Genomic DNA, 15,383 nt, shown 5'->3' on the forward strand with positions numbered 1-15,383 from the left:
GCCTGTTCTCCAAAACACCAGGCACAAGTGACATTGTGTCTCACACTACACACATACTGCCCAGTAATTTAACATCCAAATGCTTTTCAATGTTCATTAAACTGTTGTCTGTGCTTTTATCACATAGGAGTTGGAAGACCACCTGTAAGAGGACTGAACAATTGAGCTTTGTGTCCTAAGGCATCAATGATGATCTACACCATCCTCCCTCACAAAACAGCCCCATGTGACAGAAGTCTTTATAAAAAGTCTGTCATTCTGCACAGTTTGTCCACTTTAAGATGATTTTTTATCTTTGTCTTTGATTTTTTCCCCTTTGTTCTGTTAGTTCTTCAGTATTAGAGGAAGCCATTTCTTTAACATTATTAATGTCTTGGACTGTAATTCACTTTAGGTTCTGCTGCAGTATCACTGAACTCAACTACCAAACAGCCTCATTTGTAAATTCAGAATCCATTATTCTTATGCTTGCCTGTACTGCCAAGAACATTTGACACAGACTTGGGAACAGATGCAGTGCCTATGGATCTGTTCCCTCAAAGAAGGAAGATAACCCCCAAACTCAAAGCAGGAATACCAGGAAAATACATGCAAGAGATGTGATGAAGAAAACAGAAACACCAGAATAGGGAAAGTGTGTCCAGACATCATTGCCAAGCTCAGCAGGTATGGTACAGAGCATACCTTCACTTCATCTGGCTTCAAATTGCTCCTTTTGCAGGCAATAAAATTACTGCAGAAATCCCAGGGAATAAACCGAGTTAACACCCCATTAAATACAACAGACTTCCAGCCCAAGGTAAGGACGTGCCCAGATTAAGCTACCCCTGCACAAACTGGCCCATGGGTAACATACATCACTTCTGCTGACTTATGGTCTGAAAGAAAGAAGGAAAAGAAAAAGCTGAGATGAATTTCTACAAGGTAAGAAAGGATTTGTTCTTTGAAGCATGCTTAAACAGCACAATGTATTCTTCCATAAACATTCTTTCTACAGCTGAATGCACACCCCAAGGGAGAAAGCCTGGAATTTGTTATTTTACATATTTTCATTTATCAGTAACGTGATCTTGCCCCTCATCCCTCTCTCCCAGATTAAGCAGCCTTGATTTTATCCCTTCAGCTTGTTTTGTCAGTGTCTGGCTCAGAAACTGGTACCAGAGAGAAGAGCACTGTTGCTGGGTTGATTTGTTGCCCCCTCTGCTCAAAAGACAAGCTAATTTAAAATACTCATTTCCATAATTTTGCCTTTTCTAAAGACTTCAATTGCTGTACCTGTGAGCCCCTTCTAAATCCACTGGAGAGTGACATTACAGTAACATTCATAAAAAAGACTTTATTAAAAAAAAAAAAAAAAAAATCTTTCTTGGTGGAGCCATCTAAGTAAATTTTAGCTGGTTTTAAGCTGAAACAGCTCAGCACAAAGGAAGAGGGCAAGAAAGGGAAAGAAAGGCAGGACAGGAAAACATACAGATAAGGGCAACAGCATGAAGCCAGGAGTTATATTTTGATTGTCATGTATTTACTGACAGCCCTAGGTGCTGAAAAGGAGATAATTCTCTACAGTCTGTGCTCCCACATCAATTCAGTGTGCAGTTTCACGAAATTGGGAGCCAAAATGCAAGCAGGGTACCTCCAGAAAGGAGCTCCTACTTCTCTTCCTCTCCTCTCCAATCCTCTTGCTCATTTCACAAAAACCTGGGTGCTTGCCAGACTTCTACAGGAGCTCAGCCAGTTCACAAAATGCAGAAAACTTTCTGCAACAACCAAAAGCTGTGCAGGTTTTTAGTATTTTGATGCACTAGTGAAGCTGAGGGCTGGGCAGGGGTGCTCCTGGCTGGAGTAAGACCATAGAGAAGCAGCTCCCACCTTGCTGTACACCTGAGAGCTGGTGGGGCTGATGAGGTGTGAAGCTGCTGCAGGCTTCCAGAACAAAAACCAGCTCTGCAAAGACACGGTGCTGTGTAAATACCAACAGCTGCAAAGCTTCCATTCCATGCATTTCTGTATTCACAGCTCCTGCGAGCTCCAAGTCAGCCGTGCTGATTTTGCCAACCAGAAATCTTTATCACAGCCAGTCCTTGCTGTCAGAACGATGACCTCAAAGACAAGCTAACTCAGGTCATGTTTTCTATGCTGCTCTCCTTGTAACACAGGAATACTTGCTGAACCACTTCCTCCCTGACCAGCTCTCAAACAGTGGTAGGAAAAGAATAATGTATCTGCATGAAACAAAGATATGAATCTATTAAAAAAAAAACAGACACCAAAACCCTAAGAAACTGCCATCTACTTAGAACAAAACCAGGGAACTGACTTAAATTTTCACATGCAGAAGCTCTGGCCTCACTGCCAGTCTTTCTCACTCTCATTCTGAGATACCAGGATGGATCATCAGAGGGCACTGCTCCCCCCAGGAGGAAAATGTTTAAGTGGATAAAGATTTCAGATATCTGGAAATGTACATTTACTGCATAACTGTGAAGTCCTGAAAGTAGGGTGCAGCTGGAATTTAATTTTCACATTTGCTACTTTTCCTCCTCAAAAGCACTTCAAGAATGTGTGGAATTTGCAGGTCTGAATTCAAACTTACTGAGGCTGAAAACTCGACCATTTCTGTATTGGCAGTAAGTGAACATTAACCTCAAGAATAAAGGCAAATTCTATTCTTGTATCCTCCTCTTCTGTCCTTACCCTACAAAGTCCCTTCACAGATTTTTAATGGGGTGAAGACAGAAGGCAATTCTTGCCACCTTCATCACAAAAGGAAAAAAAAAAAGGATTGTAAACAGAATTGGCCCACGTGCATTTACATATGCCTGAGCCACTCATCATTAATGCCATTAAGTAAAAGGAAATTTAGACCCTTCCTCCTGCACACTGAGCTCACACATGTGCCTGAAAGTCACATAGCACTGTACAGCAATTACTCCTCCTACAGGAGCAGATGCTTTGCTAGGATAGAAGTGATTTAAGAGAACTGAAATCTCTGGATGACAGTGTCAACACTCTCCATAACCAATTGTTAAACACAAGGAATGTAGCCTGTGTTCTGCTGCATGTACAACATTCATCCTAGATTAATTTTCCAGAGCTTTTCACTCTCCTGGACTCAGCCATCCTGCTGACCTGCACTTTGATAAACTTCCTGCTAATCTGCCCCCAGCTCAAACAATTTACTTCTCTTCCTCCAATATTCAATACACAAAACCAGCATATGCAGGAATTTGAAGTGTTACTGAGGAAAAGAAACTTCCTCTGAGAAGCATCAAAATACTGATACAGTTGTTAACACCCATTTTGAAGGGTGAGGGGTTGAAGCAGTGCATTCAGAGGCTCAAATTTCAGCTGGGGATTTCTTTGCAAGTGTCTTGGGCTTAAGCAGTATTTCAAATAAATTAGATGAGGGAATTCTCTCTTGATTAACACTAGAACAGATTTAATAAAACTAGAACTGCAGATATGAGATAGAAAGAGAAATCCCACAGGGCTATTGCTTCAAAACAAAAACTAGAACTCTCTCTCTCTGACTTCCAGCCAGTCAGGTATTCAGTGGATGTAACATTGTTCCACTCAATTCAAGGAAACCAGATGGTATCTAGCAGCCAAGGATTTGGACAGGCAGAACTCTTTTTCATTAAGTTTTTAGAAACCAAATTTCTAAGCAAAAAGATCACATGGACTTCAATGCACAGACATATTTCTAGGGAAAAGTGAGAATGCCTTTTGCCTTCCAGAGCATGCATGACCATTCAGTAAACAGAATATTTAATAACTTTAGTAGAGGAGCCATTTCATCAACAGGAAGAGACAGCAGAGACCCTTACAATTACTTTACATCTTAGAATAACTTGCCTTTTGAAATCTTCAGACACACAAACCATTAATGTTTGCACAGTAAATAGCAAAAGGCCCCAAACCTCCACAGCATAAGAATTACAGGTTAATTAATAAAACCCATAAATCTGTTTGTGTACAAGCTATGCCTTGTGTTGCATAATGGATGTGGATACTTCACCACACACTGAAATGGTACAGTTCATACAAAATTCAGAGGTTTTGCAATTAAGATAGCAAATAATAACTATATTTTTAAAAAAGTTAAAGTTTAAAAAACCTCAATATTATCAGCAATGAAGGAGAAAGAAGCAGCAAAACTCTTCAGGGTTCACAAGCAGAAAGATTCTATGGTAAAAGTAAAGGAGAGGCATCAATGTACTGAATGACTCTGAAGGATTCAACTGAAATGAAGCGGAAGGTTCAAAAGACCCAATTTCAGATTCCAAATGAATTCACATTCCACATTATCAACAGGAACCTGGCTGAGCAAAGAGGAAGTGATCTCTTCCTGTTAAGAGCCCAAAGGCCTCAGATCCCCCCAGACTTCCCTTAGATGGTAATTAATCATCAGCCCAATTGCCCAGCTGCAGAGTAAACAGGGGGAACAAACAGGAACAAACAGAGGAAGTATTACACTGCACTGTCTCAAATTGAGCATGATTTACCATCTGCTCCTGGTGCCACAACCAGGAGCACAGGTCACAAAGGAATGAGGTTTTGCTCTTGTTATGAACTCACTGCTGTTTTGCTCTTATTCTTTCCTCAGGGTGTGCACCTGTCTTGCTGCTCCTGTGTCCAGTTCTAAACCACCCAGTGGCACATGGCAGCTAATTCTCCTTCTACTTTTAGGATCTTTACCATTACACAATTAGTGTTTTTAAAAAAATCTCCAAAGTATTCTAAATCTCAATATAGTCTGTCCCACAAAGAAGACAGTACCAACCCTACTGTTATAGACAGACCAGGCATTCATCTGGCAACCAAAATAATGAGATGTGACCACAAAAGTAACATAAAGACTTGGCTGCTCACAGCACTGTGGCCTCAGAAAGAGCATCAGTAGAGGTAGAAGTCATCCAAACTCCTCCACAGAGCACCTACATCACGTACAAACATCAGGAGGCTACAAGTTTGCTCCATTCTCAGCCAGCAGGTAGGTAAAGAGAGGATAAAAATCTAGTACAGGAAAAGAAAATCAAGTGAGGAGCAGCAGTTAGGATAGAGAAGGTTCTTAAAGAAAATTACTATGATGGTGGAAAATTAGGGAGGATTAAGGAAGACAAGGATGTAACCAAAGGGCTGAGTGAAAGACATGATATTTTTAATTAGTCAAGCTGGGGAAGGGCCCTGAAAACCATTAGCTAGAACCAAAGATTCTGAAGCTGTCACCACCATAAGTAATAACCTAAATTTCTTTAGCTTTTTCAGAGGAAGACACTTTAGGATGGAAAGGTGGAAGAGGCACATTTCCATTCAAAGGTTAACGTTGCCAAAATCTCTGATGAGAGATCAATGTAGTAATAGCTCTTTCATGAAAATGCAGTTAAAATTGAATCAGAATGGATTCAACGTTGAACAATTTTAATGAAGCAGTGTCAAACAAGCACATCAACATCTTAAAAACCAAGGAGCTCGAAAGTTTAATTACAAAAACATTGTACAGAAAACTTGGCATTTAAACAATTCCAAACACGTTAATCCAGCAAATGGATTCTGCTTTCATATATTTCTCTTAACATTTCTTTAAGTGACAAAAGCATTTTATTCTGCTCTTCTCCTTGACACCCACTTCATTTTTTTTTAATCAGTCAACACTGAAAACTGTAAACTGAAGTGACACTCTGAAAACACTGGAAAGACAAAATCCATTTTTATAGGGTTAATCAACATAAATAAGAAGCTTCTTAATGAGACAAAACATCATCTGTCGCACCATCAGTGAGCAAGAACTGTTTTCCCCCAGATGCTTCAAGATGGATAATCCACCCCGCCTCCTTCCTTGTGGGAAAATGCAGGAGGTTTGTCAGCCCCCAGCTAATAATATCACCTTGAATTTCCTATCCCACAACACTTGCAACACTTCTCAGCAGAGATGGATGAGCAGGATCCACGAGCAGATTTCTGTAAGCAGGGCAAGCCCAAAGCCATCTGACCTTACTGATGAATTGGATATAATACAGCCTGGAACTGCATCCTACATTACATGGAATTTCTGGAGTCTTTATGGAATACAACTCCAGGTATTAAGTAGGATGCCACAGACAGAACTTCAGGATTTTGTAAATCAGATTTGGCTGTGCAGCGCATTTTGGCCACTTCAACAGAGTCAAACATCACCATTTCTAAAAAACCAAGACACATATAGGAGATGAAGGTGTAGGTGCTTCTTCTGGAGGCATTAGCAACCCCTAGGATTTACAACATTACAGAACCCATGGCAGCATCAGCTGGTCTCATCCACGCTAAGGAGAGTGGAAGTCAATGCAGCAAACTGAGGTTCCTTTTTGTGAAGTCTTGAAAGCAGAACAGGTAACAAGAGAGAGGAGTTTCCCCCCTGAAGGAAGACTTGATTTCCTTGGAAATCCTTGCTACTTGGCTACAGCAATAACCCCAGAAGTAAGCTGAGACCTGGCATACAAGTGTTGACCCGAAGATTGCTCCAGGCCAGCATGAAGTCCATGTGCACAATGCAGGAAAAGAAAAAAACTGCAACACACTCCAGTAATGAAAGCAACCTCCAATTCATAACAGAGAATTCTAACACGTCTTAAGCAGGAGCAAAGAGATTGTCATGTGGGAGCAAGAGCATTTCAACCACCCCCATAAAGCCCAGAGATGCCCAACAAGTGCTGAGCCAAGGTCAGAATGAACAATTTGACAGGAAGCAAAGAGCAGTGAAAGTTTTGCATACGGCAGTGCAGACAGTGGGTGCCCCAGCTCTGCCAGGAGGTGTGGTGTGGCTCAGCAAGATCAGACTCAAACATGCAGAGCTTTATTCAGTGCAAGGGAAAGGCCATTTAGGTCAGCTGGAACATAAAATGCTGAATGCTATGGGCTCTGTGGGCAGTACTTGAACTGAACAAAAGGTGAGAGCAAAAAACAAGCTGTGATGCTGAGTTCTGTAGGCTGCTATGTGGATCTAGTTACTAATAACCTTTTCTGCCCTAATAATTCATGCAAAAATGTATGTGCTGCTTCCAGACACATTGCTTCCCAGCACAGCAATTTCAGGGCAGGAAAGGAAAAAAAATGCAATCCCCGTGCCCATTTCTCTTTTTATAGAAAACTGCTTTACCCATGAGATCATTCTTCCAAAAACAAGGAAATAACATTAAATTAGACTGAACAAAGTATCAGAGGAAGGGTAAGCTTTGTGGGTTTAGTCTAAACCAAAGAATCCCATTTTCTCTGCTGAGGAGAACTAATGTTTCACTTTCTATCTCAATTTCCACTGACCTTTGTGATAGTAAAATGCTCCAGCAAAGGTTTTCAAGAGATAACAGGAGACCTCCACAGAAGAGCAGGATGCAATGTGCAAGCGAGGTGCTTGAAGAAAGGAGATAGAGGAAGTCTGTCTCATAGTAGAATCAAGTGACAAAGCATCAACCACAGCCAGTCTCTAGCAGGGAGCAAACTCACATTGTAGGAATTGCAGGCTAACAAAAAAAACCCAAAAAACAAAACTGCTTAATTCTGCTTAAGAAAAGCTCCTATAAACATAGCAGGAGGCATGGGACAAGACAGTGCACCAAGGAAAACTCCCTGTTAGAAGAGAGAACACCAGCACTGCTATCCAGTACTGCAAGAATCAGGGAACAAGATCAAAAGAAGAGAACTAAAGTGAAGGAAGGTAACCCCACAGGATAAACACGAAAACAAAATAAAAGACACTAGAAGACATTAGGCAATAGAACACATCCAAGTTATTACTACAACGTATACGCTGACTCCATTTCACAAGGTGAGATTTCATCTCCACAGTCAGCCAGTCCACAGAACGCAGGCACCCTCACACCCAGCAAAATCCATAAAAAATGTCGATTGCACAAAAGTTGCATGCTCTTAAATGTTCACACAGAGGACAGTTCAAACGTTTAGTGGGCGGTGTCCGTGGCTTCTCAAGATCTCTGAATGCATTGATCTGTTTGTCTCCCTGACAGAACACACAGGCAGGACCCAAACCTGCCATCCTGCCTCCCACCCCAGGCTTTCCCTCATGGCTTCTTATTCCACACTGGCCAAAAAAATTTTGTAAAGCTTCCCCGGGTCACGAGACCTGCAGATGAAACAGAAAAATAAGGGTTAGAAGGCTCCAATCTGCCAAAACTAAACAGGTACTGCAGAGTGGGGTTTTGGAGGTCTGATCTGAAAACAATGTTCAGTACAGTAAAGCAGCCTCTAGAGGCACAACCAAACTGAGCTGCTGTTTCCATCCAGTGCTAAAGAACAAAACCCTTCCTCTTCTTCCCATACACTGTTTACACAAAGAACTTTTTACCATGCAGCACAGAAAAACCAAAATATTCACCAGTATGGTCCAACAGTCCCTGAACACAATGTACTAAGCCACCAAACCCACCTCAGATCTGTGAAAGAGGTGTTTTCAGGAGCATCATGGCAGAGCTTTCTGTGGTATTGATTTGTGATGTGTCTCAACCTCAAAAAGACCACTTGGTTGACAGATTACATTCAGAATTAATCTACTTCATATGCACATTAACAAAGGGACACTGATGACGGCAGTTTGGTGATGCAGTTTATCATGTGCCAGCTGAATCTTTTATCCAAAGCTTCCTTGCTTTCTAGGGAATCTCTACCATTTTCAAGGTTTGCATCCAACAAAACCCAACCTTCTTCCTTCCCAAATTTATCTCAAAATATAATCATCGCCAAGTGAAAGTCAGTGTAATTAACAGTGCCATTAATTATTTGATCATTATATTCAGTTACATGCAGTAAGTAGAACAGCACTTACTGCATTATCCAGTGAAACTATGTGATTAATAATCACATTTTTAATTGCCTCATGCTGTTTTGCTGCTGAAAAGAGGGAAGGCATTGGTAGCAAAAGGACAGAAGGGAAAGGAGTACTATTTTTCAAATAGAGGTTAGAAGGAAGAATGTTAAAGCAATAATTACTTTTTCTAAATTAATTACAGCCAAAACCAGCTAATCCAAGAAAATTGTATCTGTATGTTTAGGTACACAGAATTTGTCCATCCTTCAGGAAAGATGAAGCCACCTGGCAAGAGAATGAAAGTCTAGATTTTAGTGGCTTTGAGATATGATTATTCTAGCAAGGTACTTAAAGGACAAATATCCATTTTTGGGCCTGGCATAGCCTCCTAATAACTGATGGATGAGAAACTGCTTTCCCTCTTAGTCCTTCTGTAAAACCTCCCCTCCCAGTTCTCTTTCTGAGCCTGAGAACTAATTGAAAACAATGTACAAAAAGGAGGAGGTTGATGAGCTGCTGAAAAATCCCAGACCTGGATCAACAAGCTGTTCCCTTCACAAATAGCAGCAGTAAAGGCACTTCTTTATTCTGCTGGGAGCTCAGTCATCTCTCAGAACTACAGTCCGTTCCATCTGGCTACCCTCTGGAAGGACAATGATCTCCCAGCTAAAGCCACACTATAATGGGAAATGTGTAATTAACTGTTCTACACAGCACCACAAAAGGTCAGAATCAGAAAGGATGAAAAGCCTGTCTTCATATTTGCAGATGGCACAAGGCAGGTTTATTTGCATTTCTAAACACTATTCAAGACATGTACAGTAGATCTCTACATAATAAATGCCTAAAGAATGAAGGTATGTACTTTGTTAAAATAGAAATAGGCAAATTCCTCATGGCTGCCTAGTGCTGTGCATCATGGGGAAGTGGGGGAGTGAGAGGTGTGGGAAATGCAAAGCAGTACAGTAATGCAGAAAGACTGGTATTTAGTTGTTTGTTAATTTGTTTTTCTACTCTGTTCTCTATTACAGTTTTCTAAGCTGTTAAACAGAAGCAGAAATACAAAATCATGAGCTCAATAATAATCTATGCATAAGCCACATAAACATTAGTCTCAGCAAATTCTATGTACAGCTTAAACCATACCTCAGTGTTCCATTTGCATCTAAACTTTCCTGATTAGAACAACTTGACTACAGGTGCTACAGAGCAGAGGCAGGGTATTTTCAGTTTATAAGAGAATTGAGTTCACCTCTAACCTCTTGAGACAAACAGAATTTCCCCATGGCCATCAGTTTCTACAATTACTGCTGAAATCCTCAGATTTACTTCACTCAAGAAAGGAACCTTCTTCTAAATTAGTCACCCTGTTACCATTCTGTCAGAACTCTTACTCACCTTATACAAATACATAAAGATCTTGGAGCTAAAGGGAATTTCAGAGCCCTTTAATGCCGTGGAACACCTTCAACCCAATTTGACTTTCATTAAGACAACCTGCTCCTGCAGCTTTGAGGAAGAAACCTTTTTGAATGTACAATGTGGTGATCAGCACAGGAATCAGCAGCAGGAAAGGTGCCAGAGGCACGGAGCAGGCACCAAGAGCAGCCTGGGAGAGAGCACTTACCCCGTCACTAACGCTCCAGCCTGTTCACCACGTCCCGCACCGTGGCGATGAGGTTCTCGTTCTCCTGTGGGTTGGCCAGGATAATACTGTGCAGTCTGTTCATGTAGGAATCAATGGTTTCCATCGTGGGGGTTTCCCCACTGCCTACAGTGAGCACAGTGAAATGAGCCACAAGGTATTTTGATGACCACAGCAATTCTAAAGAGTTAACACTATGCTAAGGATAACTTGTGCCAACAAACAAACTGCTATAGGAGATTTTGCTATGCATCACCTCTTGTGACAGATTCTGCTAAACAATGTCCTCCTAACTCCACAAATTGAGCAGTTCCAAGAATATCAGGACTAATGAAGCATGGATCTCTTTGATTTGGGTCTCATAGCTGATTATAACAAACTCTTTCCACTGGGCATGCATAGAATCTAAGTGGGTTCCCTGGCAGCTGACAATACAGACACAGCCTTTATTTTAATCAAGAAACTTGCAAGTCCTGTCTACTCTATTCAGCAACATTTTCATAAAACGAGTCAAGGAGAGCCAGGACTGAATGTGTGTGTCTCACTTTATCAGGAAGAGTAAGAGCAATAAGAAAATAAATGCCTGCCAGCTAGGATGGTAACTGCACCACAGGAGAAAGGTGTCTACAACCAAAAGAACTGTTACTGGGTTCCTGTTCTGTTTGTTGTTCATTTTGTAGTTGCTGTTGTTTTGTTTGCCTTGTTATATATATATATATATATAATATATATATATATATATATATGTATCAGTAAAAAACTGCTATTCCTACCCCCATATCTTTGCCTGACAATGCCTTAATTTCAAAATTATAATAAATTAGAGGGAGGGGAGTTTCTTAGCAGATACCTGTCTTTTCAAACCAAGACAGATTTTGGCGCCCAATGTGGGGCTCAAACCCGTGACCCTGAGATTAAGAGTCTCATGTTCTACCAGCTGAGTTAGCCAGGCTGTCATGTTGAAATAAAGCACTGACTCTACATTTTCCCCCACATGCATTTTAGTATTTCCTTATCCCATGCAACAGAAGCTCAGAAACACCAAGAAGCACAAGAGCAGCCCACGTGTTCTCAGCTGGCAGCGCACAGGCAGGAGCAGCCCAAGCCGCTGCTCTCACCTGGCAGCGGGACCGCGGCGAAGCTGCTGGTGAGCGCCTGCCGCAGGGTGTCCAGGTGCTGCTGCAGCACCGTGTTGCGGCTGCGCTCCTGGATCACGTCCACCTCCAGCTTCTCCACGGCCGTGCGCATGCTCTCCACGTGCTTCTGCAGCGCGGCGTTCCTCTCCTCAAACTCCATGTTGGACTTGCGCAGCTGCCGCAGCTCCGCCTCGCGCGCTGTGAACATCGACCCGCCCCAGAGAGTCACAGCACTGCTCAAAACATCGCTGGGATGGCAGGCAATGAGGGACAATGCTCTAGAGTGCTCAGCTGCTAACTACTAATGGTGCAGCTGTGGTTTATAGAGAAAAAGTATCACATCGTGGAGTGACAACAGCACCTACAGCAGCACTTTTAAACAGAGATCACTCCTAGAGAGAGAAATGTTAAACATCCAAAGCATCAGAAGGGAAGCGAATGGGGGAAATGATCAGGGAGAACATCCAAAGCATCAGAATGAAAGTGAATGGGGGAATTCATCAGGGAGGAAGACTGCAAGACCAATTCCAAATGCAATCAGAATGACAAAGTTCAGCAGCAGTGCTAAGAATCCTACAAATAAGACACCAGTTGCAAAACTATTCTATATCTATTGACGATGAGAAGTGTCTGAATATAAACTCTGTTCAGTCAAGAAAGTCTTCAGGAAATCTGGCAAAAAAATACTTGACTCTTGAGACACACAGATATGAAAACCAAACAGAGTAATAGAAAATATATCAGTGTAACCTTCCCCATATGGGGGGAAATAAAATACTGCTAACCAGCCTGAATCACCATCAAGATACATCTTAGATATTTCTTAGTCCTATCAAAGAGTAGACACAGCTTGGACTGACTGGAATAAACATCAGAAACATTCTCAAAAAAGGCTAATTTGGGAAGACAATGCCAGGAAAACGTGCTTTTCAGCCCTTGATACAGAGGTATGGTAATAGCAGAAACTAAACCTAAGTATAGTTTATAAACTATAAACTTTATAGACTTAGTATAGTAAACTATACCTATGTATAGTTTACTTGAGCTGAGATGGGAGAGTGCAAGGACTCTTCAGCTGGACAGCATATGGCATTTGGAAAAACAAGGAGGAAAAGGTCCTGCAAAAGTGAAACTTACCTTTACTATGATTCAGGAACTCTTCTGTGAAGATTGGAATATCAAAGACAGATCTCTCCTTTGTATCTGCTTCTTTCTACAACAGAAAGAGTAATAACACAGCTAAACAGTTTGTTTTCAGGAATTCATTTAACTGTTTTGATCATGAGAATAAAAGGCCAAGGAGACCAAAACCTGAGGCAGCTAAAAGCTGTATGGATTAAAGACATTTCCAGCTGATACCAAGAAAGGTCAATGGATATGTCTTAGATTTTCAAGACATAGGTTTAATCAAACATCATCATGCTAAACAACTTGGTAAAATACACTCCTTTACTCTAATGGAATTATACAGGAGAATTATTCAGTTTTAAAAACTATCTGAATGCATTTCTATTTTCCACCATCAACCAACTGACACTTTCTGAAATAATCTTTACAGGAAAATCAACAAAGAGAGAGTGAGCAAAATGCACAGTAAATTTTGTGGCTCTTGGCCTTTCACCACCTAAGCAAAAAACACTTTCAAATCAGGAGATGCTCTACAACTTCATCAAAAAACTGTACAAAACGTGATCCAACTCAAGGCAAATACCTCCTTCTATAACATACTTCAGTCACCATTTCTAAATCCACAGGAATTAATGCTTGTTTTAGCACCTTTGTCCTGTTATGGACAAAGTCAATGCAAATTTGGTTTGATAAACTGCAGCAACTACAAACAACCTGTAACCTAACACAAACAAAGTTAAGCAAGAAAGAGTGTGGAAAACAGAAGCATTTCCCAGCTCCCAAACACCATGGCTGATAATGTGGCACAAACTCATCAGCCAGAATTGCAGTGTTACATGTGTCCTCTGGCAGACAACCTCCATGTCTGCCAGCTGAGAAGGGAATTCTGGCTCCTGAGTTCACAGCATCACAGAGGTGTCTGCCACACAGAGGGGCACGTGGTGTGACCTGAATGCCATCTGACAGCCAACCAAGACAGATAAGGCTAGATGGAACTACAGCTACTCTGTCTTCCCTAAGGGGTCAGCCTGCCCTTTGATTGCTTTTAAAGATAAGCTGGCTTTTATTGTCTGGCACAATTACACTTGAGGAGCTCTGCATTTACTGAGTGAGAACTCAAACCTCACTTGGCCTGAATTGACTGGAGACACATGAGAAACAGGCAAGACTGGAGGGAAAGAAAACTCTTCCCAGCTCTATGAGGCACAGTAGGATTTATCTGGGGTCCATCACCACACCTGTTTTTCACTGAAGTTTTTTGTCCATGCTGCTACAGGGCAAATGTCTCAAGAGTATATTTAGAAAGAGAAGTCATACACAAAAGTGTGAATAATGCATTCATTTTGTCTGAGCACTGCCTAGATCGCTGAGAATTAATTTCACCCCAAAATCTAGAATCTCAGTATTAATGTACACTAAGAAATGTTGGCAGTTATGAAGCTTGGTTAGAACACTTACAGAACATCCATCTTAAACATTCTAATTCATGCTCACTGTTAGTACACTGAGTGCCAAGAGCCACTGGCTTGGATCATCACTGGCTGCTACAGAATAGATGGTGGAGGAGAGAGTATTGCAAAGAGAAATAGTATTCTCTTTGCAGCCCTAGGACACAGGTTCTTCAGGCACAAACCAAAAGATATTAAGGCTTTAGATGTAACTGTCCAGCTTCCAAACGGCAAGAAATTCTACTAAGCAGAAGAGTGATCATTAAAACCATCAGCGCTCTCCCATTACAAAATACATTACCCAGCACATAAAAGATCCTCTTGAGAACCCTGAAGTACTTAAGCCACTCTAAGGTTCACTGAAGATTAAAATCCTAAGGCTTTGATTACCTCCCATTGAAAAGGACCCAGTTTGTTCACTTCATGTATCATTTAGTCATCCCTCAAACCAAAAGAGAATCAAAATTGTTTCTATCATCTGCCTTAGAGATGCTTCAAGAGTCAACAGTCTCACCTGGTTATTAAAACTGAGTTTGAACTTTGAAGATTCAGCAATTAATTAGACTTGAAGCTCTTAGAGACTTGGTGAAGTATTGTAATGAGATAGCTGAGATTTTGGGGGTTCAAGCTCACCTTTCCTGCCACAGTCAGGGTGCAGACAGTGGAAAGAACAGATATAATAAATGTACTACTCCATTAAATGTTCTCAGAGTAGATACCACAAGGCAACCCCAGCTCTCCTCAACCTGTGTGCACAAACCTTTGAAAGCTTTCCAGTAACAAGTGGAACTGAGTGCATGATGCCAGACGTGCTTGGAATCAAACAGCTTGAGGAAATACACAATAACAGAACAACAGAGAACAACTATCCAGGGGGTTAGTCACTGCTGATGACAACAGTTCTAGTGTACATTGCTATATGTCAAATTTATAAAACTACAATTTGAAGGAAATGTTCTGTTCCATGCCTATAGCTGAGCTCAGGGGACAGTGTGTGCATGTTTTTCAAGGCAATATCTATAAAAAGTTCTCTCTCAACCTTTAGTTTTTTATTTTATTATAATTAGAATTTCAATTGCCCATCATGAAACTCTAAATTAGAGGTCAACTCTATATACAATGTTTAAAATAACTTCAACACTGACTCACAGAAACTACATCATAAACATGTAAGTGGAGCAAGAGAAAAAAAAATATTTCATTGACTTTATTTTCTTATAATCTCTCAA

At 41.0% G+C, this 15,383-nt stretch overlaps 1 protein-coding gene across 9 annotated transcripts in view; it reads right to left on the reverse strand.

The window, feature by feature from the left end:
- Positions 1 to 5,404: 5,404 nt before the first annotated feature.
- HMG20A (high mobility group 20A) overlaps positions 5,405 to 15,383 on the reverse strand; it is a 126,679-nt gene continuing 116,700 nt past the window's right edge. For all 9 annotated transcript variants that reach the window (XM_056499385.1, XM_056499383.1, XM_056499384.1 and 6 more), the window contains 4 exons: positions 12,716 to 12,791; positions 11,561 to 11,776; positions 10,425 to 10,568; positions 5,405 to 8,116 (listed from right to left, as the gene is read on the reverse strand). In XM_056499385.1, coding sequence (XP_056355360.1) covers positions 10,432 to 10,568; positions 11,561 to 11,776; positions 12,716 to 12,791 — 429 coding nt within the window. In that variant the 3' untranslated portion in view covers positions 5,405 to 8,116; positions 10,425 to 10,431. The remainder of the gene's footprint in view (positions 8,117 to 10,424; positions 10,569 to 11,560; positions 11,777 to 12,715; positions 12,792 to 15,383) is intronic.

This window comes from Oenanthe melanoleuca, chromosome 10 (assembly GCF_029582105.1).
Source record: "Oenanthe melanoleuca isolate GR-GAL-2019-014 chromosome 10, OMel1.0, whole genome shotgun sequence".
In the NCBI taxonomy this organism is placed as follows: domain Eukaryota; kingdom Metazoa; phylum Chordata; class Aves; order Passeriformes; family Muscicapidae; genus Oenanthe; species Oenanthe melanoleuca.